The sequence below is a fragment of the Notothenia rossii genome (genome assembly GCF_949606895.1).
Source record: "Notothenia rossii genome assembly, chromosome: 7".
In the NCBI taxonomy this organism is placed as follows: domain Eukaryota; kingdom Metazoa; phylum Chordata; class Actinopteri; order Perciformes; family Nototheniidae; genus Notothenia; species Notothenia rossii.
This window is the reverse complement of record NC_136905.1, coordinates 40,690,320-40,714,364: the sequence shown is the minus strand read 5'-3', so window position 1 is coordinate 40,714,364 and position 24,045 is coordinate 40,690,320. Positions and strand designations below refer to the sequence as shown.

At 40.8% G+C, this 24,045-nt stretch overlaps 1 protein-coding gene across 9 annotated transcripts in view; it reads left to right on the top strand.

Annotated features, from left to right (window-relative positions):
- The window catches only part of tsnare1 (T-SNARE Domain Containing 1), a 403,887-nt gene that overhangs the window by 329,799 nt on the left and 50,043 nt on the right, over positions 1 to 24,045 (top strand). For all 9 annotated transcript variants that reach the window (XM_079694017.1, XM_079694012.1, XM_079694013.1 and 6 more), the window contains one exon: positions 20,354 to 20,436. In XM_079694017.1, coding sequence (XP_079550143.1) covers positions 20,354 to 20,436 — 83 coding nt within the window. The remainder of the gene's footprint in view (positions 1 to 20,353; positions 20,437 to 24,045) is intronic.

Sequence of the window (24,045 nt, the reverse complement as noted above, 5' to 3'; positions counted from 1 at the left end):
ATTTTCGTTCCTACCCTCACCTATGGTCATGACGGATGGGTCATGACCGAAAGAACGAGATCGCGGGTACAAGCGGCCGAGATGGGTTTTCTCCGCAGGGTGGCTGGTGTCACCCTTAGGGATAAGGTGAGAAGTTCAGTCATCCGGGAGGGACTCGGAGTTGAACCGCTCCTCCTTCGCGTCGAAAGGAGCCAGTTGAGGTGGTTCGGGCACCTAGTTAGGATGCCACCTGGACGCCTCCCTAGGGAGGTGTTCCAGGCACGTCCAGCTGGGAAGAGACCAAGGGGTAGACCTAGAACCAGATGGAAGGATTATATCTCTTCGCTGGCCTGGGAGCGCCTTGGGATCCCCCAGTCAGAGCTGGTTGATGTGGCCAGGGAAAAGAAAGTTTGGGGCTCTCTGCTGGAACTGCTACCTCCGCGACCCGACCACGGATAAGCGGGAGAAGATGAATGGATAGATGGATGGTGAAAGGTTTGATAATGCAGATTCAAATTAAGGTGATCGTTTTTAGCAGTTTGACCCTACAAAAAGACTTACGTTCTGTTTTACGGCTTTCTTAGCCACATGATACACTGGGAGGCAAACTTAACCTTTTATCCTTGAAAAGTAATTGTGGGTATATATATATATATAAATATATATATATATATATATATATTTTTAGACATAAGGGTTGAACTTCAAAGGAAAAGTAGTTATTTTAGACCCCCTCAAATGACTTCACATAGGCCTTATCTTATTGGTATCCATGACCAAGCCTCTGCCTAATGTAAAGTTGTAGGTCGCACTCTAAGCCATCATTATTTTACCAATCAGTGTTTGTTATGTATTCTAGATGGCATTTAACCATTTGAAATCATGGTGAATCTTGTGTATAAATCTTGTACATTTAATGAAGGGACATATGCAGCTACAGTACAACCGCTGGCTCCTCAACCACTAACACAGTGGTTTGGGACAAGTCCAACACTGACTATGACCTCAACAATTTAAATAAAATGGAACTACAAAAGTTTGCTGAGTAGAAATCAGAACTCTGTGTTTAACCATGTTTAAGTAAATGTAAACCGCCCCTTCCCCCCGATGAGATTCAGCTTGTAGATCATATGTTTGAGCGTGTCTGATACGTTCCATAATTTCTTATGTATTTTCTTAATAAATAAATCAACACAATGTAAAGAAAATAAATATTCTCACATATTGGCTCTATTACACAGACAAATACAACTGTTCACTTTTTAAATTCAATTCTACCAGTTTAGCAACAGTGATGTACAGAGCAGCTAAGGAATATCTATACAGATTGTGTCTGTGTTTTTGATGCACAGATCAATGTGTGTGTAGTACCATTAGCTGCAAACAAAAAAAGTGCACCAAGCTATTTCCAACCACGCCATTCTCTGACCACTGTGTACTGAGCAGTGTGTGTTCACTTCATTAGTTTTGTTAGCAAAACGCCATTCAAAACAGAACAAACTGTTTTGGTGTGTGCCCTCTCAACCCTGTCTCCTAAAAATTACGTTCCCACAGAACTAAACTGCATTCTCAATTACATTTAGTTAGAAACGTATTTTCTCCCACGTTACGTTTCTTATGAACGTATCTTAAATACGTTTATTTATTGGATGTTGGAGTGGCAGTGCGCCAAGGTTGCCAGAGCTGGACTCGAACGCCCCCCCAGAACTACACATGCTGGCTATTGTGTTTCGCAACATGTTCTCTATGGCACGTCTCTACTGGGAATTGTAGTTTTAAAAAGACATTTTCGTTTTTCCAAAAATTAGAAGTTGACAGTATTAAACTGTGTACAGCCCTGGAGGTTTAGGCGATAGGAAACACATTGGTGTGTACAAATGTAAAACATGTAATTACTAAATGGGTGAAAATCGCTTGTATCCATAATGGGCAGCATCAATATATACCCACATGACAGCTCATTGTTACTTTGTAATTCTACTCCACTACAATTCAGAGGTTAACCTGGCATTTTTACACATTTATCTGCAGATCCCTATAAAGTATATTAATTACTCGTTATTCTCTACTAATAGTTAATTAAAAACTATATAATTGCTATTTTGCACATCCCTTTCAAGATTTCAAGATTTTCTAAGGTTCATTGACATATCATATCCAAACTACGGTGTATGCAATGAATGAAAAACTTGGGTCACAGGTTCCTCAACAGCGCATTACAAGACATCTATCAATATGTGTGTACCTCCACCATTAAACTGTCATATTCTGCACATTTCTTATACTATCTACATACATAAGAGTATAATTAATTTGTATAATATTGGTTCAAATAAGTGCTTCAACATAGTTAACATTGCAGGAAAGCAATATATTAGACGTTAAGTACTTTGTCAGGCTTAATATTTATCTGTAGATAGATACCCCCATAGCTTTTTTCTTATTTGAAAGAAGACCTTAACCTAAAGTATTCTTTAATGTGTTAATAAAGTTTAATTAGTTTGCATGTTTTGCACATCCTCCTATTAATATCTTTGTACATCCAGCACTAAACTGTTTTATTGTAGAGATCACTTACAGTATTTTCTTGATTTTTTATATTCTATATTTCTATCATTGACCTTCTACTTTCCCCCTATGAACGTATGTACTCTTAATATTATTTTCACCAAATAACATTATTCAACAAAAATAACATTATTCAACAAAGATAATTCAATAAAGTGCTTTAACCACTAGGCGGTGCACACAATGTTCACACAGCATACTAATAATAACTTTGTATTATTAGTGTAGGACACTTATGTATGTATAACATCTGAAGATGTGTAGTCTTATTCATGTTTTTACATAATTTTACAGGATATTGCTATACTATTTGTCATGTTTTACTTCTACACATTAATATCTGATTTGTAAAAAATCACAGACAGAAAGGTATATCCGTCATTTAATGGTAAGCTATTGAAATTCTGATTCCATAGATGTGTCTCCCATCACCCAAAACCCCTGACTATTCTTTCAACTCAGTATTTACATTCTTATATTCAAAGAAAATCAGTAATATCTTTAAAAACTACAAGTCCTTTTTTATCAGCTGTGCACCGTTATGGTGTAAATATAACCTATCTATCAATTGGATCAAATATAAAAGTCAGCCGAATTACTATTGATACTGCGAGGAGACGTATTTTGTGAAAAGAAATGCAAGATGTTGTTTAATTATTGATACATTTATGATCCACGTCACATATTCAGTTTTTGGCGGCAGTTCTTCAAGTTTTTCCAGAAGCCTTCTCATCAGGGCTCTATAAATAAAGAACTACGGCAGATGTGTAATATTTAATGCAGCCGGACCGTGTATTACAATGTCGTTATGTGATGAATTCCAAAGAGAAAAGCAAGAACACTCGGAATAAAGTATTTTTTGTTTTGCTTTAAATGTTTTCGGATTTCATATCACATTAACATCATATCCCAACATGCATTGCGGCTAAAACATCCAATCAACGAGCTTCAAGCTGAGGATCTTGGGTAATCTGTTCAGTGGGTTTTTGGTGTGTATCGTTCGAAATGACCCTTATAGGCCTACGTCTGTTTCCGGTGACTTTATTTACGGCTAAAAAGCATGCTAAAGAGCCCAAGGTTATAAAATTAGACGAATAAATAAAAACAAGGATAATTGTGTGTTATTGTTGAGTAAATAACAGTGTGTTATATAGAAAAGAATAACAAATTAGAAGGAAAAAAAGATTTTGAAAAATACAGATTTCAGTATTTTGAGGCTCTGAGCCCCATTTCTTTTCCTCACAGACAGGAAAAAAAGTCAGACATTATACGATTTAAAATAAAAACAAATAAAAAGATAAATCACTGGCATGTAATTTACATTAGAATAAATAGAATGGTTTTGAATAATAGAGAGTAAAATCTACGTCACTTTACAGCCCCGCCCACTTTTGGGGAAACCAACGCTGTCATTTGAACGGCGATCAAGCCTGAAGCCACAGAGATCTTCTGTTACTGTCCTTTCTTTTTAGAGGAAGTACAGAAACACGTAACTCTGGATTTCTTTTAATGTTTGAGGTGCAATAAACGACAGCAGCTTTTTGGCATGTTAAAATTATTTTCTGCCTCGCTCATGAGAGTAATAGCTGGCGAAATTACAGCCTTGCCTACTGATTTTAAATGTGTGCTCTAAAATGATATTTATAAATGACTATTATCATTATTATAAGCAAGACAATAAATGGCAAAGATATGTAGAAAATAAACGTATTTGAGATACGTTCATAACAAACGTAACGTGGGAGAAAATATGTTTCTAGAAGATATGTAGAAAATAAACGTATTTGAGATACGTTCATAACAAACGTAAAGTGGGAGAAAATAAGTTTCTAGCTAAACGTAATTGAGAATGCAGTTTAGTTCTGTGGGAACGTAATTTTTAGGAGACAGGGTTGCTCTGAAACTAGAGGCCTATTATATATAATAAATTATGAAATCAGGATTTACCAAGGCATTTACAAGCATAGTGTTCTCTAAACTGGCCAGCAGTGATGTCATGTGATCTGGGAGAGGAGTGGGATAGACTTCCAGCTTGTAAACGTCTACAAGACACTTGTAATGCTCTCCAGGTCATATAAGTACGTTGTAATTTAAACAACAAAGGTTTATCATAGTAAAGTAACTTTGGACCTCAGCATGTTCAAATATTTTGGATGAAAAAAAGTATCTACATTTGTATTTATATCTGAAGATAAATGTAAAGATAATAAAAAAAATGATTGTGCCAATAATCGTAATTGATTGTATTTATGACGTCACAGCTAGTGAAACCATTAATATTATACAGAAACGCAGTAAAACCGGGAGTTGCATCACAGACAGGTCTGTCCCTGGTCTGTGGCACGCAAAAAGGGACGTTTGATTTATTTTTCTGTCCTCCCGTTATGGACCTTAAAAGTATTGTACGTAACGAGATCATTTTGAGCGTAGTTACCGTAATGTAATTACTGCTGAACCAACAGTAACTGTCAATATTTACTTAATAAAATGACAAGAAAATATATAATAAAATAATAAAAAGTCATTATAGCCTTTACTCACCAATACGTTAAATTATCTCTACACAAACTCCATCCTCCTTTCTCTCCTCAAGAAGAGTTCAATGACTGTTGTGCAGATGATCTGAATTTTCAGTAGCAATGATAAGTCCTGTTCAATCACCATGGAGGATAATACTGAAAGTCCAGTCTGTCCAGTCGTATTTATGACAAAAACCATTGTGGAGCCTTTCGCTGTGCACTTTTTTGTTAAGCTAGATAAGCAAGTAGATCCACTCGGGCCTCCCCAACAGTTTTCAAAAGCACCGTGTCCAGCCGTGCTTTTGTCTCTTGCTGCTGTTTTGGTTAGACAACTAAAGTTTGCAAACCCTTTATGGTTCCTAACACCAAGTCGATCAGTAGGGAATATCAGGCACTCCCAGTAATACAATTTGCAGTGCTCCTTGGTTTGCGGTCGAATAGTCAGTTTAGCTTAGGAAGGTTCCTTACGGAGTGAAATTACCCAGAAGAACCAAGTGGCAGCCATGATAAGAGCTGTTGGAATTGTCTAGATCAGGGGTGCCCACTGTTTTTCAGCTTGGGAGCTACTTTTAAAATGACCAAGTCACCGCGATCTACCTACAATAAAAATGCTAAACATATATTTATTTATATTTATACTGACTATACCTTATGTTGGTGTACCTTGTATAACTGCATGAACCCGTATGGCACAATACAACTCAGTACATTTTTGGTCATTACCTTACTTTGATGACCTGCACCGGCAGGAATCTGCCAGGGTTGCATAGTCCGGGCAGTAGCTGCTGGTAGCCATCCTCAAGCAGACTTCCAAATGATCGTCAGTCATGGTGGAACGGTTTTTGGACTCAATCATCTTCATGTGGGAAAAGGCTGACTCACACAAATAAGTGGAGCCGAATAATGCAGTCAAGAAGGTAGCACATGTTCTCATGTTTGGGTACTTTCCCTCTGTGAGTAAGTTCCAGAACTGCTGTCCATTAGCCCTGGCCTTCAGCTGAATGTCAGCTTGTAGTGTCAATATCTCATCCTCCACTACAGACGAGTTCAGGTGAAACAGCGTTGCAATTTTTTATGTGAGTGAATCGACCTCAACATCTTCCCGAAATGGGTAGCACATAAATGTAGCGACTGGCTCGAGCAAATCAAAGTCTTGAAAGTGCCTGTTGAACTCTGACACAATTGTCCCAATCTGCTCTGTGTAACGCGCAATGTCCAGTTGCGCCCAAGCCTTCCTTTGCGTCTCCAGCTCTGACGCGAGGTTTTGGAAGTTCCCCAAATCATGGCGCTGCAGCTTTGAGGACAAATGTTGCAATTTTCGTTTGAACGCATTAACTGAGCTTATCATATTGACCACGGTTTTGTCTTTTCCTTGCAGCTCTAAATTAAGGTAATTCAACATTACATTTCATTGCATTTGGCTGACACTTTTATCCAAAGCGACTTACAATAAGTGCGTTCGACCAACAAAATACAAACTTGAAGAGAACAGAATCATATAAGTAGTCGAAAGAGATGAGTTTTCAGTCTGCGTCGGAAGATGTGTAAGCTTTCTGCTGTCCTGATTTCAATGGGGAGCTCATTCCACCATTTTGGAGCCAGGATAGCAAACCCACATGTTTTTGCTGATGGGAACTTGGGTCCCCCTCGCAGTGAGGGTGCAGCGAGCCATTTGGCTGATGAAGAGCGGAGTGCGCGCGCTGGGGTGTACGGTTTAACCATGTCCTGGATGTAGGAAGGGCCAGATCCATTCACAGCATGGTACGCGAGTACCAGTGTCTTGAAGTGGATTCGAGCAGTTACCGGAAGCCAGTGAAGGGAGCGGAGGAGCAGTGTGGTGTGGGAGAATTTAGGAAGGTTGAAGACCAGACAAGCAGCTGCATTCTGGATGAGCTGCAGAGGTCGGATGGCACATGCAGGTAGACCAGCCAGGAGGGAGTTGCAGTAGTCTTGGCGTGAGATGACGAAAGCCTGGACCAGAACCTGCGTCGCTTTCTGGGTCAGCTGGGGACGTATCCTCCTGATGTTGTAAAGAGTGTATAGAGCAGTGGGTTGTTGCAGCGATGTTTGCAGTGAAGGACAGTTTGTTGTCTAGGGTCACACCCAGATTCCTTGCGGTCTGAGTCGGGGAAACAATAGAGGAAGGAAAAGCAGTTCAGTCTTGTCAAGGTTGAGCTTGAGGTGGGGAGCAGACATCCACGAGAGATGTCTGCTAGGCAAGCAGAGATGCATGCGACGACCTGGGTCTCTGAGTGGGGAAAGGACAGAATTAATTGGGTGTCGTCAGCGTAGCAGTGGTATGAAAAACCATGCGGGCTAATGACAGACCCGAGCGAGTTTGTGTACAGGGAGAAGAGGAGGGGACCAAAAACAGAGCCCTGAGGGACCCCTGTAGTTAATTGACAAGGGTCAGACTTTGACCCTCTCCAAGTAACACTGTAGGTGCAGTCTTTGAGGTATGAGTTGAGGAGGGAAAGTGCAGAGCCTGAAACTCCAAGTTCTTGGAGAGTAGGAAGGAGCATCTGATGGTTCACCGTGTTGAATGCAGCAGACAGGTCCAGAAGGATGATGACAGAGGAGAGGGAGGCTGCTTTAGCAGTGTGCAGTTCCTCAGTGACAGCAAGGATGGCAGTTTCTGTTGAGTGACCTGCGTTGAAACCAGACTGGTGCGGATCCAGCAGGTTGTTCTGATGGAGATAACAGGAGAGTTGTTTAAAGACAGCGCGTTCAAGTGTTTTAGACAGGAACGGGAGGTGCTTGTTGGTGTATTATGCAGTGATAATTGAGGAAGTCGGGGAAAGCATCGTCCTCCCTGCATTCGATTCCAGTTTTGGATAGTCTGGCGTGGTTTCGTTCCATTTCAAACAGCTGTTTGACACTCGGCATAACCTTGGCGCACTGCCACTCCAACATCCAATCCCAGAGCTTGAAGATTAATCACGGGGACAGTAGTCCTAAATGATAGCTGGGGATTATGGATAGTGTAATGTCTTCGGCCATCCTAAACTCATATCGCATTAACACCATATCCCTACGTGCATTGCGGCTAAAACATCCAATCAGCGAGCTTAAACCATAGCTGAGGATCTTGGTTAATCAGTTCAGTGGCTGTGTATCGCAATGATGCTCGAAATGTCCCTTATAGGCCTACGTCTGTTTCCGGTTATTTTGAAATTCAGTTCCTGACAGACGCCAAAAAAGCCCGAGATTATGGAATCAAACAAATAAATAAAAATAAGGATAATTGTGTGTTATGGTTGAGTAAATAACAGTGTGTTATTTAGAAAAGAATAACAAATTAGAAGGAAAAAAAGATTTTTAAAAATACAGATTTCAGTATTTTGAGGCTCTGAGCCCCATTTCTTTTCCTCACAGACGACAACAAAAGTCCGACATTATATGATTTAAAATAAAAACAATAATCGTGGCTTGATATTGAGAAAGAACATGTTTTTATGAACCCCACAGCTTCCGGTCTTCCGAGACCCGAACGGACAAAAAGACGTGCTGCAGGCACGAAACAATAGAAATACATTGCTTTTAAAATCGTTCTGTGTGACACGAAAAAAAGGGGAAAATCGTGTTGGTGAACACAAATCAATAGATTAAATGTTGTGACTATTACACGAAATGCCGTGAGAATGAGTTGGTTATTTTCACTCCGCTGGTAAACTGCTCTCATGTCAAGAAACAACAGATCAGTGCATGCGCTGCAGCGTCCAATCATTGATCGATACACAGTAAGGGGGCAGGGCGAGTGTCTGAGGATTTCACCGGAGGATGATCTGGTATTTCCTCGATTATCGCTCCTCCGTTATCGCTCCTCGATCCTCGGTCCTGCGGCACAAATAAGGCCACTGGGACGCTACTCAAGATGAAGTAGTCAAATCAACTTCCGGTGAGACCGAGGAGCGAGGAAATGAAAATGATTTTTTAAACATTAGTCATGGATTCTGATATACCGTAGTTTAGGCCAGCAGAAAAGGCCTTGCTGGCCCTGACGGCCCATCACTGCCAGAAAAGTAAAAAATTGTGTTTCCTGTTGTTTACTGGGAACTAATGGGCATAGATATGTCTCATAATTATTTGTGTGAACATAAAAATTATTTGTGTGTAAATATGTTATTTGTAAATGTAAAACACCATCCACAAATGCATTTAAAAGATTTGCAAACTCACAAATACATTTGCAAGTGTAAAACGGATCTGCAAATACGCTAAATAGTTTCTCAAATAAAAAAAAAGATCTGTGAATATCTCTTTAACATTTACAACTTTCGATCAGGCATTTGTAAATCCATTTTGTATTTGTCGACCAAAAATGCGCTTGCGGATCCCAATTTTCGTGGATCGTCTTTTTACACACACGGAATTTTGAGACATATTTTCCACCGGTCTCCGCTAAAATCTACTTGTGTCACTCGGTTATTTTCGGAAACCAGGTGATGGCCTGCTGATGACGACATTTCCGCATGATTTCAATGTAAGAGCACGATGGTTTGTTTAATGCTCTGTTTTTTATTATAGATTATAAAAAGATAAAAGAAACGCAAAATATCATGAGCTCATTTTTAATAAATGAATTAAATAAAACAGTTTTACCCTTTATTTTAGTTTTTTTGCATGTATTGTTTTTTGCAATCTATATTTGGTTTGGTAAATCTGCCACAGGTTTTTTTATGAATAATGCACCTGTTGTCAAATTCTTGAAGACGTTTTAGTAATTTTATTTTGTTGGGTCTTTATGCATCTGTTTTTTCTGGTTGCACTACATTGAGCTCTCAGGGTCATTTCAACAAAGGTTTAAACATCCTTTAGCTTCAAGCTTAATATACAGAATGAAGGACGCATTGATGGAAGATTCTGGGAACTCTACTTCTTGCAGTTTGAATTCATTTAAAAAATAAAAACTCACCAATTTGGTTATGTTCGATATATTCAAGATGCCAAAGCCTCAGTTACATGAACAACATGAAATGCCTCTTCCCATCACTCTTGGTTCTTTCTTCTATTTGTGAATTCTGCTGCATCTTGTGCTTGTTCAGCATAATCAGACATGCATGAACAACACTGAGTTTTTCAGCTATTTTGTGATTTGCATTTGAAAGACTACTGATATGCTCTTTTAGACATGGAAGGTAAATGAAAACAGCATGCTGACTCAAAGTGGGCGAACGGAGAGATAGAAGAGGACTTTGACAAATGCAGAGTTCATGACATTATCCCACATCAGAAGTCCAATATGAGCATCACAGACAATGGATCTCTCCCCATTACAAATAGATGCACTGAAATGCCTTTGGCCATTTTTGAAGGTTTTCTTGTTGCAGTGGTGGATATGAATAATATGTGATTGTGCTGGGGAGGCGTTTGTAGCAAAAGCTGCAGGTAATACAAAGAAATTAAAAGGCTCAAGAAGGAAGGATTAGTGCTTTTATGGCCTATTCATGCTAGCTAAGGACACACTAAATTAAAGCCTGTGAGTCTAAATATGCAATCAACAAGGTTTGTTGAGAAAGCAGACACTAACTTTGACATGCTAAACAAAAGTGGTGCTAAATGTGTATCCATGTGTAGACATCAGAACAGTGCATTCTTTTTGTGGATGATAAGATATCAAGAATAGACATACTCTGTGCTTGTTTCTATCATATATTATATTGTTAGATCAGTCGGTTGTTATGTTATTTTGATGTAGTTTGAATTAATATTTCCTAACAAAAAAAGGTGTTTCCCCTGGGTGTTCAATGAATCAAAACCAGACCTATGATTTTAATTATGAATATGAGAAACTCAATGTCACATCAATAAAAGTGTCAGGTTTTCCTGACTTTCGAAATATTAAACTAGGCATTATCACTAAAGGAATCATCTTCTGGAGACCATGAATATCCTCAGGAAATGTTAATGGTTCGGTACGTTTTCGGTACAGCAGAAAAACAAAATGTTTTTTTTTTTTTTTTTATATTATTAAACTGTGAATAATGTATTCACTCAAATAAATACAAAATATAATAAAATAAACATTAAGGTGCAGCATTTCGATGAACTGAAATAATCTGTATTTGAACTTTACTGTACTAGTACTCACAAAACAAACTATTAGTTTTGGGTTTTTAATTATTATTAAACTGTGAATATTCACTCAAATAAATACAAAATATAATAAAATAAACATTAAGGTGCAGCATTTCGATGAACTGAAATAATCTGTATTTGAACTGTACTGTACTAGTACTTAAGCAGCCAGTTTGACATTATGACTTGCTTGTCATTGTATTTTCATGTTTTTTTAAAGAAAAATGAATTTGTCCACATTGCTTGCCGAAAGGGCATATCTGCTGGCACTAACAATGTCTCCTGCTGTGGAGAACACCCTCTCGCAATGGACAGAGGTAGCAGATACAGCCAGGTAGCGCTTTGCTAACATGGCAACATAAGGATATTTGGCGTTTGTAATAGCTTTGCCTCGGTCTAAATTGCGAATGGTGGAGGCTTAAATGCTAGCGGGAGTTGGGTTTGCACTTTCTTTTGGTACAGGTGATATTCAAGTTCGGGTGATGCCTTTTCAAATGAGTGTGCAAGTTTGATGTATTGCCAGCCGCGTAACCAATTTTAGTTGAACAATGCCGACAAACAGCTTTGGTTCGGTCGACCTGTCTTTGTCCGTCATCCTTTTACATAACTGCGAAACCAAAATGTTCCCAAACCGGAGACTTCAATGATGCTGGAGGATTTTCGAGCTCAACTTTATCTGCGTTCGCCATTTCCTCAAATTACTGACTAAATCTGAACGCATCCCTGTCATGGATGTATAATAAGAACTGGATACAGCGTGGGAGGCGGGGCGTCATTCATTCCTATGAGAGCTGCTCATTGGCGCATGATGATATAAACATTTTTAGAGAGCGAAACGTCACAGATTACCCGGCATGCCTGAGAAGTACCCGTATGTGCACTCATAGCGCATGCGCAACTTTAACCAAAATGCTCGCTCACATCAAGCACGTCAATTTGCGTACACGTAACAGCACCGCACGTTCATGACAGCATGGTAATGGCTTGTTTTTATAATGGATTTGATATTAACGAGGCGGCAGTTAGCAGCTAGCTAGTAATTATGCTAATATGCACATCAATCGTTATGTACTTATATTACGCTGTAACAGGATCTAGTGATATCCAAGCAACAGAGCTTCATTTGCAATAAGCTTCTTAGTGCAGTTAAGAAGCTACAGGGACGTTAATCTAACATTGGTAATATTAACTTTATTTAATACAACATTTACGGTACAAGATTTAATCATACAGCCCATGTAGTATAATATTTTACAAATGATGAATTACAGCAAACATGTGCAATATATCCATTATTACAGCTCCGTGGGATGGCAGTGAGACGATATGGGTCCGTTGTTATTGTGCATCCATGGGTAAAGATAAACGCATGTAGTGCTGAACCTGCTGAACACGTAATATGAACGTGCCGGGCTGCGCGGTCCCGTGGGTTAGATGCGTGTTCATAATGCAAAGGGATATAACTCTCAGAATAACGTTATTAGCACATTTTTACAACTTGAGGAACGAATGTTTTTTAATAAGGGCTATACAAGTGTTCATACTGGGTAGTTTATTTAGTTTAAAAAAAATTATCCACCGATTTACAGACCATTCTTTCCCCATGTAAGTCAATGGGAAAAATTGTTTCCGGGCCCAGCAACCTAAAAGAAGTGTAGTACCGCCGTTTGGCCACAACGAATATTCTACTCAGAGTCCGGCGCACTTCCTGGGGGCTTGATCCCTGTGACCAGCTCTCACAGTATGCCTCTCGTCCAATGAAATGACTTGGTCGCTTTATGACGCGTTGAACCCAATGTGAGCAAATTACTCTGAATGCTGCGACGCAGCACCAGAGATTACTTCCAAAAGGTTGTTCACGTTCTCAAGTCTTTTACGTTTAACGTTATATTAGTTCGGTACACACGTGTACCGAACCGAAGGGCCCGTACCGAATAATTTTGGTATGGGTACGTGTACCGTTACACCCCTAGTTATAGCTAATGTTGGTGGGTTTATAAGGCTCTACTGAGGCACTAACCAAAATGCTCACATCACCACAATACCATGGTCATTAGGACATGCTAACATGCAAAAACTGAGAAGTTTTAATGTCTGACATGTTCATCATTTGCGCATGCTAATATGTATTACTTAGTTCTTAATACAGCTGCAGCTGATTGGATTGGGAGTTGCAGTATCCTTTGTTTTTAAGCTTTTACATATCTTAAAAATGAAGGTAGCCATTTAACTTTTTACCCTTTTACTCTGTTAATATGTGGATATTATCCTACTTAGCAAAACAAAAATATATATTACTCTGATCTTAGTTGGTGAGTCTGAACATGTGTTCCTTTGCCTTCTCAACTCACAAAAGCAGTAAGTGCATTAAGTCAATCGTCTCAATTTGTTCACTTAACCTCATGCTCTTTTTAAATTCTAAAGGTAATCACTACAAGTGGTGCAGTAATTATTAGAGGCCATCACAACATGAAACACTGAGTCTTTACCCACAGCTCTGAACTGGCTGCAGCCTTTCCACTCTCACAACACCAACAAAATCAATAGCACTCTCACTGTTATTGTCCAGTTGTAAATATATGAGGGTAATAATGTGGTGATAACAAATATTTTGCACTGTCCAGTTCATTAACATTACATTAACATTAACATTCACATTCACATTCGGCATGTCATTCGGCGTGAGAGGACGCTGGCGCTGACTGTTCGCCGCTTCTCTGTCCGAAAATCTCGTCTTTCTTTGTGTTAATCTAAGAGTTTCTGACCACTTTCTACTGCTATAGATTGCTAACTATTCTGTTGTTTTTTTGTTCTGATCTGGACATATTTGTTACACCCGATTGCCATTTTTGACGGACGCTTGGTTCTCTACCCTGCTACACCTACCTGCTAACGCTGCTCCATCCATCAAATAACCAGCCCCATTCTTCGTCCTGCCCCTCCCCGTGGGCCCTGACTCTGGTTCTTCTTCCTGCCGGTCCCCCCATCTGCTGTAAAGGACAGCCTGCTGCAACTGACCTCTCATCCTGTCTGACGGCTGCCAACAGCTCCACTTTCAGCGCCGCTGGTCTACAACCATAGCCAGCGCTGTGCTAACGCTAGCATCCTACCGCGGCACTACGATGTTACGATACTCTGTCTCCCAACTTTTTAATCTCAACAACTTTTCTGCGCTTCCTCTAAGCTTGTCTGTCATCAATTGCCTCGGGCTTCTACGCAGACCGAGGTATGTCCATAGAGGTTCCAAACGCAGATTTGTTTACTCCCAGTCCGGAAAATCATCCATAACATCTATCTGGTCGACTAACCGCCATGTCCCACAACTGTCATGTCATCTGAGCGCACTTATTACTCCATATTATACACCCACCACTGGTCTGTTACAATCCCAGCTGTACCAAAAACCTGGAGTGGATTCCACTGCCCTCTTCTCAGAGCTGGTCCAAATTCCTGGAGTGGATCCCACTGCCCTCTGCTCAGAGCTGGCCCAAATACCTGGAGTAGATTCCACCGCCCTCTGCTCAGAGCTGGCCCAAATACCTGGAGTGGATCCTACTGCCCTCTGCTCAGAGCTGGCCCAAATACCTGGAGTGGATTCCACTGCCCTTTGCTCAGAGCTGGCCCAAATACCTGGAGTGGATTCCACTGCCCTCTGCTCAGAGCTGGCCCAAATACCTGGAGTGGATTCCACTGCCCTCTGCTCAGAGCTGGCCCAAATACCTGGAGTGGATTCCACCGCCCTCAACCACCAAAAACTGATAATAACACACTTCCTTCCACCTCCTCTCCGCTCCTCCCCCCCATCTCACATTCCTCCCCGCACTGTCAACCTGGACAACCTCTCACCTCTTCAGCCTGTGACCATACCACGCCCCTCCCACTCAACTAATATTGCCCTCCTTAACATCCGATCACTCAACAAGAAAGCCCTCATCCTCCATGAACTAATCTTGGAAAAATCCTTTGATTTCCTTCTGCTCACCGAAACCTGGCAACAGCCCGATGACTTCTTCTCCCTCAACCAAACATCCCCCCCTGGCTTTAAATACATCACTAAACCCCGCCCCTCCCGCCGTGGTGGCGGCCTTGCTGTAATCCACAATCAGAACATCCAGATCACAGAACTAACCCTCCCCTCAGTATCATCCTTTGAATTCATTGCCTTCAAAGCCCCTCCCTCACTGACAGTCATCCTCATCTACCGGCCTCCTAAACCTCATCCCTCCTTCCTCTCCGATTTCACTGAGTTCCTCACACTTGCCTCATCCCTCTCTCAACGTCTGTTACTACTTGGTGACCTCAACATTCACATTGACTCACCCACCTGCAAGCTGGCATCCGAATTCACAACCCTACTGGACAATTTCTCTATCACCCAACATGTCACCTTCCCCACCCATGAGAAAGGACACATTCTTGATCTCGTCTGCTCTACCAACCTCCCAGTGATTGACCTCCACCCTTGCCCATTTCCCCTCTCCGACCACAAACTCATACAATTCAACATTGCCCCCCCCACCCGAAACCCCTGCCCACCCAGAAACATCACCTTCCGTAATCTACATTCCATTGACCATAACCATCTCTCTGAACTGCTATCGTCTAATCTCCCCCTGGACGCAACCCTCAGCTCACCTGACGATCTGCTCAACCACCTCAACTCCACCCTACTCACCTCCCTCAACCCTTTAGCCCCCCTCAAAAATAAAACTGTTACTTTCAAGACCTCCTCACCCTGGTTCACACCCCACTGCGTAAAATGAAGCAGCGAGGCCGCCAACTTGAACGTCTTTCAAAGAAATCATCCCTCACAGTCCATTACATAAGCTACAAACTCCATCTCAATGCATACAGAGATGCTCTTATTGCCGCTAAATCTGCCTACCTCTCCAACATCTTCACTGACCCCTCCCGTAACCCCAGGACCCTCTTCTCCACAGTTAACAAGCTCTTCAAACCTCGTGCTGATAACCTCCCTACTTCTACTTCCGCTACTTGCAGCTCATTCCTCCAGTTTTTCGCAAACAAAATTAACGCCATTAACCACTCCTTCTCAGCTCCATCTGATATACAAGCATCTCCCCCAACCTCCACCATTTCTCCCCCCATCTCCCTTGACCTCCTGACTCCTCCTCCCCAGCGCCGCCTTTCCCAGTTCAACCTCGTTACCCCAATTGAAATACTCCATCTGATCGGTTCCTCAAATCCCACAACCTGCTCCCTTGACCCTCTACCCACTCCTCTCCTGAAGTCCTGCCTCCCCGTCCTCTGCCCCTATCTTGCTAACCTTTTCAACTCCTCGCTGTCCCATGGAACCGTCCCCTCTGCCTTCAAAACTGCTGCCGTTACTCCAATCCTCAAAAAACCTGGTCTTGATCCCTCCTCCCTCACTAATTACCGCCCCATCTCCAACCTACCATTCCTCTCAAAAACTCTTGAACGCATTGTAGCCAATCAAATTCACTGCCATCTCCAAACCAACCAGCTTTATGAACCCCTTCAGTCTGGATTTCGTCCTCACCACAGTACAGAAACTGCACTCGTCAAAGTCTTCAATGACCTCCTCACCTCTGCTGACACTGGTTCCCTCAATATTCTCATCCTCCTCGACCTGAGTGCAGCCTTCGATACCGTGAGCCACAACATCCTGCTCACCCGACTCAGGGACATTGGTATTGAAGGTATTGCACTCAGATGGCTCCAGTCCTACCTCACTGAACGATCCCACTTCATCTCCCTCCCCAACCACTCCTCTGCCACAGCTTCAGTCACCCAAGGTGTTCCTCAAGGATCAGTACTTGGACCCCTCCTCTTCATCATTTACATCCTGCCCCTCGGTCAGATACTCCGCCACTTCAACCTGGACTTCCACTGCTATGCTGATGACACTCAGATCTACCTCAGCACCAAATCCCTCCATAACCCACCCCTTACCAGAATCGATTCCTGTCTGACAGCTATTAAAACTTGGATGCAACATAACCTCCTCAAACTGAACAGCAACAAAACAGAACTCCTCCTAATTGGCTCCAAATCCACCCTCAGCAAGGTCACTAACATAACACTCACCATCGATGGCACCATTGTTTCCCCCTCCAATCAGGCACGCAACCTTGGCGTAATCTTTGACCCCACCCTCTCCCTCGAACCTCACATCCGCCAAACAGTCAAAACCTCATTTTTCCACCTCCGCAATATTGCAAAAATCCTACCCTCTCTCACCCGCCCCGCAGCCGAACGACTAATCCATGCCTTCATTTCCTCCCGCCTTGACTACTGCAACTCACTTCTTTACGGCATCAGCACTACATCCCTCAACAGACTCCAACGGGTTCAAAATGCAGCTGCACGTCTCCTCACACATACCAAATCATGGCATCACATCAGCCCAGTCCTCAAAGAGCTCCACTGGCTTCCTGTCTCCCATCGCATCAATTACAAAATGATGGTCCTCACCTACAAAGCACTCCACCATTTGGCCCCCCCTTATCTCACAAACCTTCTCACTCCTTATCAACCCCCACGGTCCCTCAGATCCACCAAAGCCGGACTCCTATCCATTCCCACATCCACACTCTGCAGCTTTGGGGACTGAGCCTTCTCAGTGGCAGCTCCTAGGCTCTGGAATTCCCTCCCCCAAGATCTCCGTGACTCTGAGTCCCTCACAGTCTTTCAGTCCCGCCTCAAAACACATCTTTTCAACTCTGCCTACCCATAAGCCCCCCTCCTCTCAATCAATTTCCTCTTGACTGCCTTTTTATTTATTTTACTATACTTACTTGTTTGCCTGTCCTTGTTTGTCTACCCTCCCTCATATTGTAAAGCGTCTTTGAGTCGTGAAAAGCGCTATATAAATAAAATGCATTATTATTATTATTATTATTAAACATGTTCCGTCTCTTCCCATTAACTTCTGTGTATTGACAGCCTTTAAAGGAGGCCATGCTGTTTTAACAGTGTTAACTATTGGAGTAGTCCTTGGTAACACAGACAGCTGGGGTCAAGTAATGTGTTGTCAAGGCTGTGTGCATGGCAACAGTATAAACCATAATCAGTCCTAGCAACTAAACTTAAGGTACCCTATTATACTGTTTTCATCAATATATTATAGTTCTCAGATACAAAACATGTCTCTAAAGTGTTTTGCTCCAAACACAAACAGTTCATTGCAGCATCCCATAATCCCCTCTGTTTCAGCCCTGTTTCCAAAGTGCTGATTCTCTGTCTGTTACTTTAGATGAAAATAAGGAGCCCCCCTGAGAGATATTTGGCACAATGGTGTTCTATGAGGAGATTCAGGTGATAAGGTGTATCGGGGGGGGTGTTACCTTGGTTGGTTATTGGCTAATGGTGAGACAAGCCAACAAACCGTTATGACATCATAAAGTGGCCAAAATCTGATCAGCTCATTTTCAGTTTTTTAATAAATGGATCAGGACAAAAAGTGAGAGAATCTTTTTTCCTGAAACTTTCAGAATCTCTTTCCACAGAGGGGACACATGATTATGTTTCATAAAAGACATGAAAAAGTGGATTTTGCATAATAGGCGACCTTTAAGATAATACGAAAAGTTTGAGACATTGGAGAAGAGTACGTTTGGTGTTGTTAAAGGATCCGGTCCTTCCTACATCCAGAACAACGTAAACATTTCCATATTTTTCTTGCAAGCTCTGAGTCTGGAAAGATGACAGAAAGCAGCTCACTGTCTCACTACCACAGACTGGTGACCTCTCTGTCTGTGAGTTCTTCACAGTTTGGATATTTGGGTATCTTCTTTTGGTTTCATAAGTAATGTATCGATAGATTGATATTTACTTTATGAGCATTTCTTGTGAGTTTCACATGTAATGTTGCTTAATCACCTCCATGCGCGATGGAAAAATTGTTCTGGAACATTTCACAAAAACATTCTGGGAATCGCCCTCCACCGGCTACACCCATTAGTAAATACATTTCTTTGGTAATTGATTGACATCTGACACAGCTAATGGTGACAATCCTCTCTTGTTTTCTAAACAGCCTTGGATAAAAGCCAAGTTTTAGACGGGCAACTGTCAATCAAATGCGGAACATCGGCTTAATGTGCGGGACAGATGATAAAAACGTTGTGCAGTCTTGCACAAAGCAGGAAACCTGTTCACCCTAGACCCCGATACATCTCAAGTAAAACACACGAGCTCCCCACTGATAGCAGGACAGCAGAAAGTCTACACTTCTTTCAGTGCAGACTGAAAATACACCTGTTTCAAATGCACATTGGCCAATAAACCTCACACAAAAAAATAAATAATGTTGTAGTACTTAAAAGAGCAAGCCTATTTTAAACTAATGCATCATCACTTACAATGGTTCGGTTGATTTGAATCGAATGTACCTGCAAGTTTTGGTTCTGAGTTTGTATCAAGTAGTTGTGTTTATTGTATGTCGCTTTGGATAACAGCTTCAGCTGAATGAAATGAAATGATCTTCTGAAAAGAGTAAATGTTAGTCTTCTTTCCCTATATTTTTCCCATTGGTTGAAGAAAAATGGGAACCCATTTGTGTCAAAATTGGGAATGCTTGAGACATCTACACAAACAACAATTTGATTCAGTGAATAAGACTGTGAGGTACTACATGTGCTCACCAACCATATCTGGAAACCAGTGAGCCAGATAGGTTGTCAAACAATAGTAACAGCAGCCATTAAGGCTTTGGCTTGGGGCTACACATTTAGAACAGAAAATACGTGTTACCAGCTAGATATAAAATGAAGATATAAAGAAGTTGGTGGTTATTTAGTGGGGGTTTAATCAAAGACACAATGGGAATTTTATGTTTTTTTGGAGCTTAAAAATACTAAAAGTCATCTTGGCCTATGCTGCTTATATTTTGCCTTTTAAAAAAAAAATATATACACCTGAAATACATAATCCCAGGAGTACCTCAACATAAAAGTCGTTTTGTATATTTCTTCAAATGAAAGTAAAGCAATTTCTTCTCCAACCCTTGCTAAAAAAATTAAATCCTAAACCAATAAACTGAACCAACATTAAATAAAGTGTGTTTTTCCACAGAGGTATTATAAGGTGAAAGGCAACATGTGTGTTAATTTTTACAATAAAAAATTACAACATTACATTAAGCTACCTTTTGTTGTGCGTATGTAGAACACAATATAAATTGGTGAAAAAGCCATTAATAATCAATCCGCTCCTTGTTTCTTCAGACAGCATTGAAGATTATATCCAAACTGCATCATCCAACGTGGAATCCGCCAATCAGGAGCTTGCGAAGGCCAACCAATACCAGGTACAGTGACCCACCCCTTACTGCATTCACTTTGATCTGTTTGTACTTGACTGAGCTTTTGCTTTGTAATGCAGTCACAAGAAGCTTAGCCTGATCAGCCATGCAAACAGGGACTTTGCTAACTAGAATACACAGCTTTATTACTTCCCCCACTAGCATAATAACAGAGATGATGTAATTTCATGTCATACTTTACTAGCTTTTGCCTTCAGTTAAATTAATTGTGCGTACAGACAAACAAAAACTTGCCTTGGGTCTTATAGAAAAACACACAAACACATTACAATTCCCTAAGCTAGTTCTACAGAGATCATATTTGTATACATTTGCAATTTTATCCAACAATTGTATTGACTTACAGAGGAACATTCATAGGCAACAACTTCACACAGAAATTAAATAGAAAATGTTTTTCTCTGTAGCTTTATGGTGTGGCTGTAATTTCCACTTCACAGCACACACTGGAAGGAAATTTGAAGAGATGCCCAGGGGTCTGCCTTCACTCTTTCTTTTCAAGGAAATACGTGCCATTCTGTTAGGGACTATCTCAGTAGGCCAGAGCTCAGAGCGGCTCTGCTGTGTGGGCACATGGCTATGGTAAATAATGTATTAACTTAAGTGTCACTGAGTTAATAAAGGATCTAGCATTTCTAACATGGGTTCCAGAGCTTCAGCACCGCACCTGAACTCTCTACTTGCTGCACCTTTTGACAACCATTTAGTTATTGTTGGGATTTTAGACATTTAGACTGCACTGAAAAAAAGTTGACTTTACTTAAATGTAATATGTCAACAGGGTCCACATAATTGTATTAGGTTAGTTGAAAGAAATAGTATAATGTTGAACCTATTATTTTCTATTTAAACTTAATATTATTGCTTTCAACTAACCTAATTTGTTGACATAATACATTTAATTAAAGTGAATGTTTCAGTTTTTTCAGTGTTTTAGTTGTATCTGTAGAAACGTGGCAGTGAAAGTAGTCAGTCATATTTAAATAGTTCTGGGGATTTTAATCTGATACCAAATTGATATTCATATACAATAGAGTGTGTCTCTGCATGGACTTTCATCATGATATCAGCAGCAGTTCAATATGAGCGTCTGCTGGGCGGTGCCCAGAGTCACTGCAGCTCTGTCCGTCCCCAATGCTGCTGCTCTAATGGTGAATGGACAAATGTGCGAATGGCAGCCGCTTTCCCATTAATTGTCATTGCATTATCTCAAGGAGAGCTGAGCCGTGACCGAGCTCACAATTTAGCTCTCCTCCAATCAGCACAGCTGCTGTCTGAACAGAGGCAGAGCAGCAGCTGAAAGGACAGACAGACAGACAGACAGACAGACAGACAGACAGACAGACAGACAGACAGACAGGCAGGCAGGCAGGCAGGCAGGCAGGCAGGCAGACATACACGAAGACAGGCAGACAGACATACATACACACAGACAGGCAGGCAGACAGATTATCAGTGGTCTTGTATGTCTTCCATTTTCTAATAATTGCTCCCACAGTTGATTTCTTCACACCGAGCTGCTTACCTATTGCAGATTCAGTCTTCCCAGCCTGGTGCAGGTCTACAATTTTGTTTCTGGTGTCCTCAGCTCTTTGGTCTTGGCCATAGTGGAGTTTGGAGTGTGACTGTTTGAGGTTGTGGACAGGTGTCTTTTATACTGATAACGAGTTCAAACAGGTGCCATTAATACAGTTAACAAGTGGAGGAAAGAGGAGGCTCTTAAAGAAGAAGTTACAGGTCTGTGATAGCCAGAAATCTTGTTTGTTTGTAGGTGACCAAATACTTATTTTCCACTATAATTTTCAAATAAATTCTTTAAAAATCAGACAATGTGATTTTCTGGATTTTTCTCTCATAGTTGAGGTATACCTAGGATGAAAATTACAGGCATCTCTCATCTTTTTAAGTGGGAGAACTTGCACAATTGGTGGCTGACTAAATACTTTTTTGCCCCACTGTATCAATATTATTATCTGATATTAAATAACGTAAATAAAGGACTCCAATAGAGGAGTTTCAGGCATGGGGGGGGGAGAGAAACTCCCCTTGCAGACCATTTACGTGCACCAAATATTATAGAACACTCTACAGGAAAGGGTTAACCCCAAAAAGCATGAATGGGACTCTTTGAGGTACACATATTTGAACCGTCTTGCAACTAGTACTGTAGCTTTCTAAATCACTTCCTCTTCATCTGGAATTTATTTTAAAGCTTTTATTACTTATAACTGGTGGTTACATAAACTGAAATATTTGACAGCTTCCACTCTTACTCTTCAAATGTAACTGCTCTATCTCTCACTGACGCTTTACTTTCATTGCTGTACTTCCAACAATTGAAACATATCTCACTCTTACATTGAATGTAAAAGTACAAATAAGGCTTTTCACATCCACTCACATGTCACTGGAAATACTGAATGTTCTCATTTATTACTTTTCAACTGAGATTTCATAGATTCAAAGATTTCAATTCACTTTTATTTTGCCGTCAATGTTAACATACCAACACTTCACTGTTCAAAGCGCACCTATTTCAAATTAAATTCCATAAAACCCAATAGCGCAGAAGGTCTAACTCGTTCTATTAAGGAACACACAGCATTTTGAACTGCCTACATGTTTTTACATATAAGGGCACAATTGAATTCTCCTAAAAAAAGTGTTTTCTAGTGTTTCGGTCAAAATCTCAATATGATTTGAACAGTGGCGAGCCGTCAGGGCCCTCTAGGCCCTCTGTGAGGACTAAAATATTCTAAAAAATAATATTTGAAAACATTAAAAAAAAACCTTTTTTTTTTAAATATTATTTTTTATATTTTTTGTTGTTACATTTTTCATTAGTTTTACCAAAATAACTTGATTTAATTGTATTTAAAATAACATTTCCAAAGAAATGAATCCTTTGAATCTGTCTGTTCAGTTTCTGTTGGAATGTGAAGGGTTAAATACCGTCTCTGAGAGTACTGTGAAGACGGGAGGGCTTGTTGGTCCCTCTCTACATTCACAGAGGGCCCGCTATAGTAACTCAATGAGAGATTAATGTCAAATGACAGTACAATTGACCAATCATATCTTCCCTCTAAATGGGCGGGCTTTATTTTCGCGGACTTTATGACAAGTTCCGCCCGCTGTGAGGTTTATAGAGAGGCGAAGTCACGCCCATCTACTTCCGGTCCATGGGACCCCGGAAGCGAAAAATTATACATTGAATTCAATGGAGAGAGAAAACGTATCTTTTGATCCCGTTTGAATTGTGCCACGAACTACACATATGATGTTTGTCAATCTTAAACAATCATTTCCATGTCAAAAAAGTCACATTTTGTCGTAAAACTGTTGAAATATAAGACTATGAAAAATACGCGACTACAAAGACTACAAATCCCAAATCCCATTCTGGGTCGCGTATGTGATGTCACAGGCGATAATGCTCCAAGTGGTTGCGACTCGTAATTAAAGCGAAGAAGAAGATTTCATAACTGATTTATTCCCTCCAATAAATATAAGAGATTGCTCCAATAAATTCACTTTTACAAGATGCCTGTGTGCTTTGTACCATGTTGTAATCACAAAAGTGATCATACCACTTGC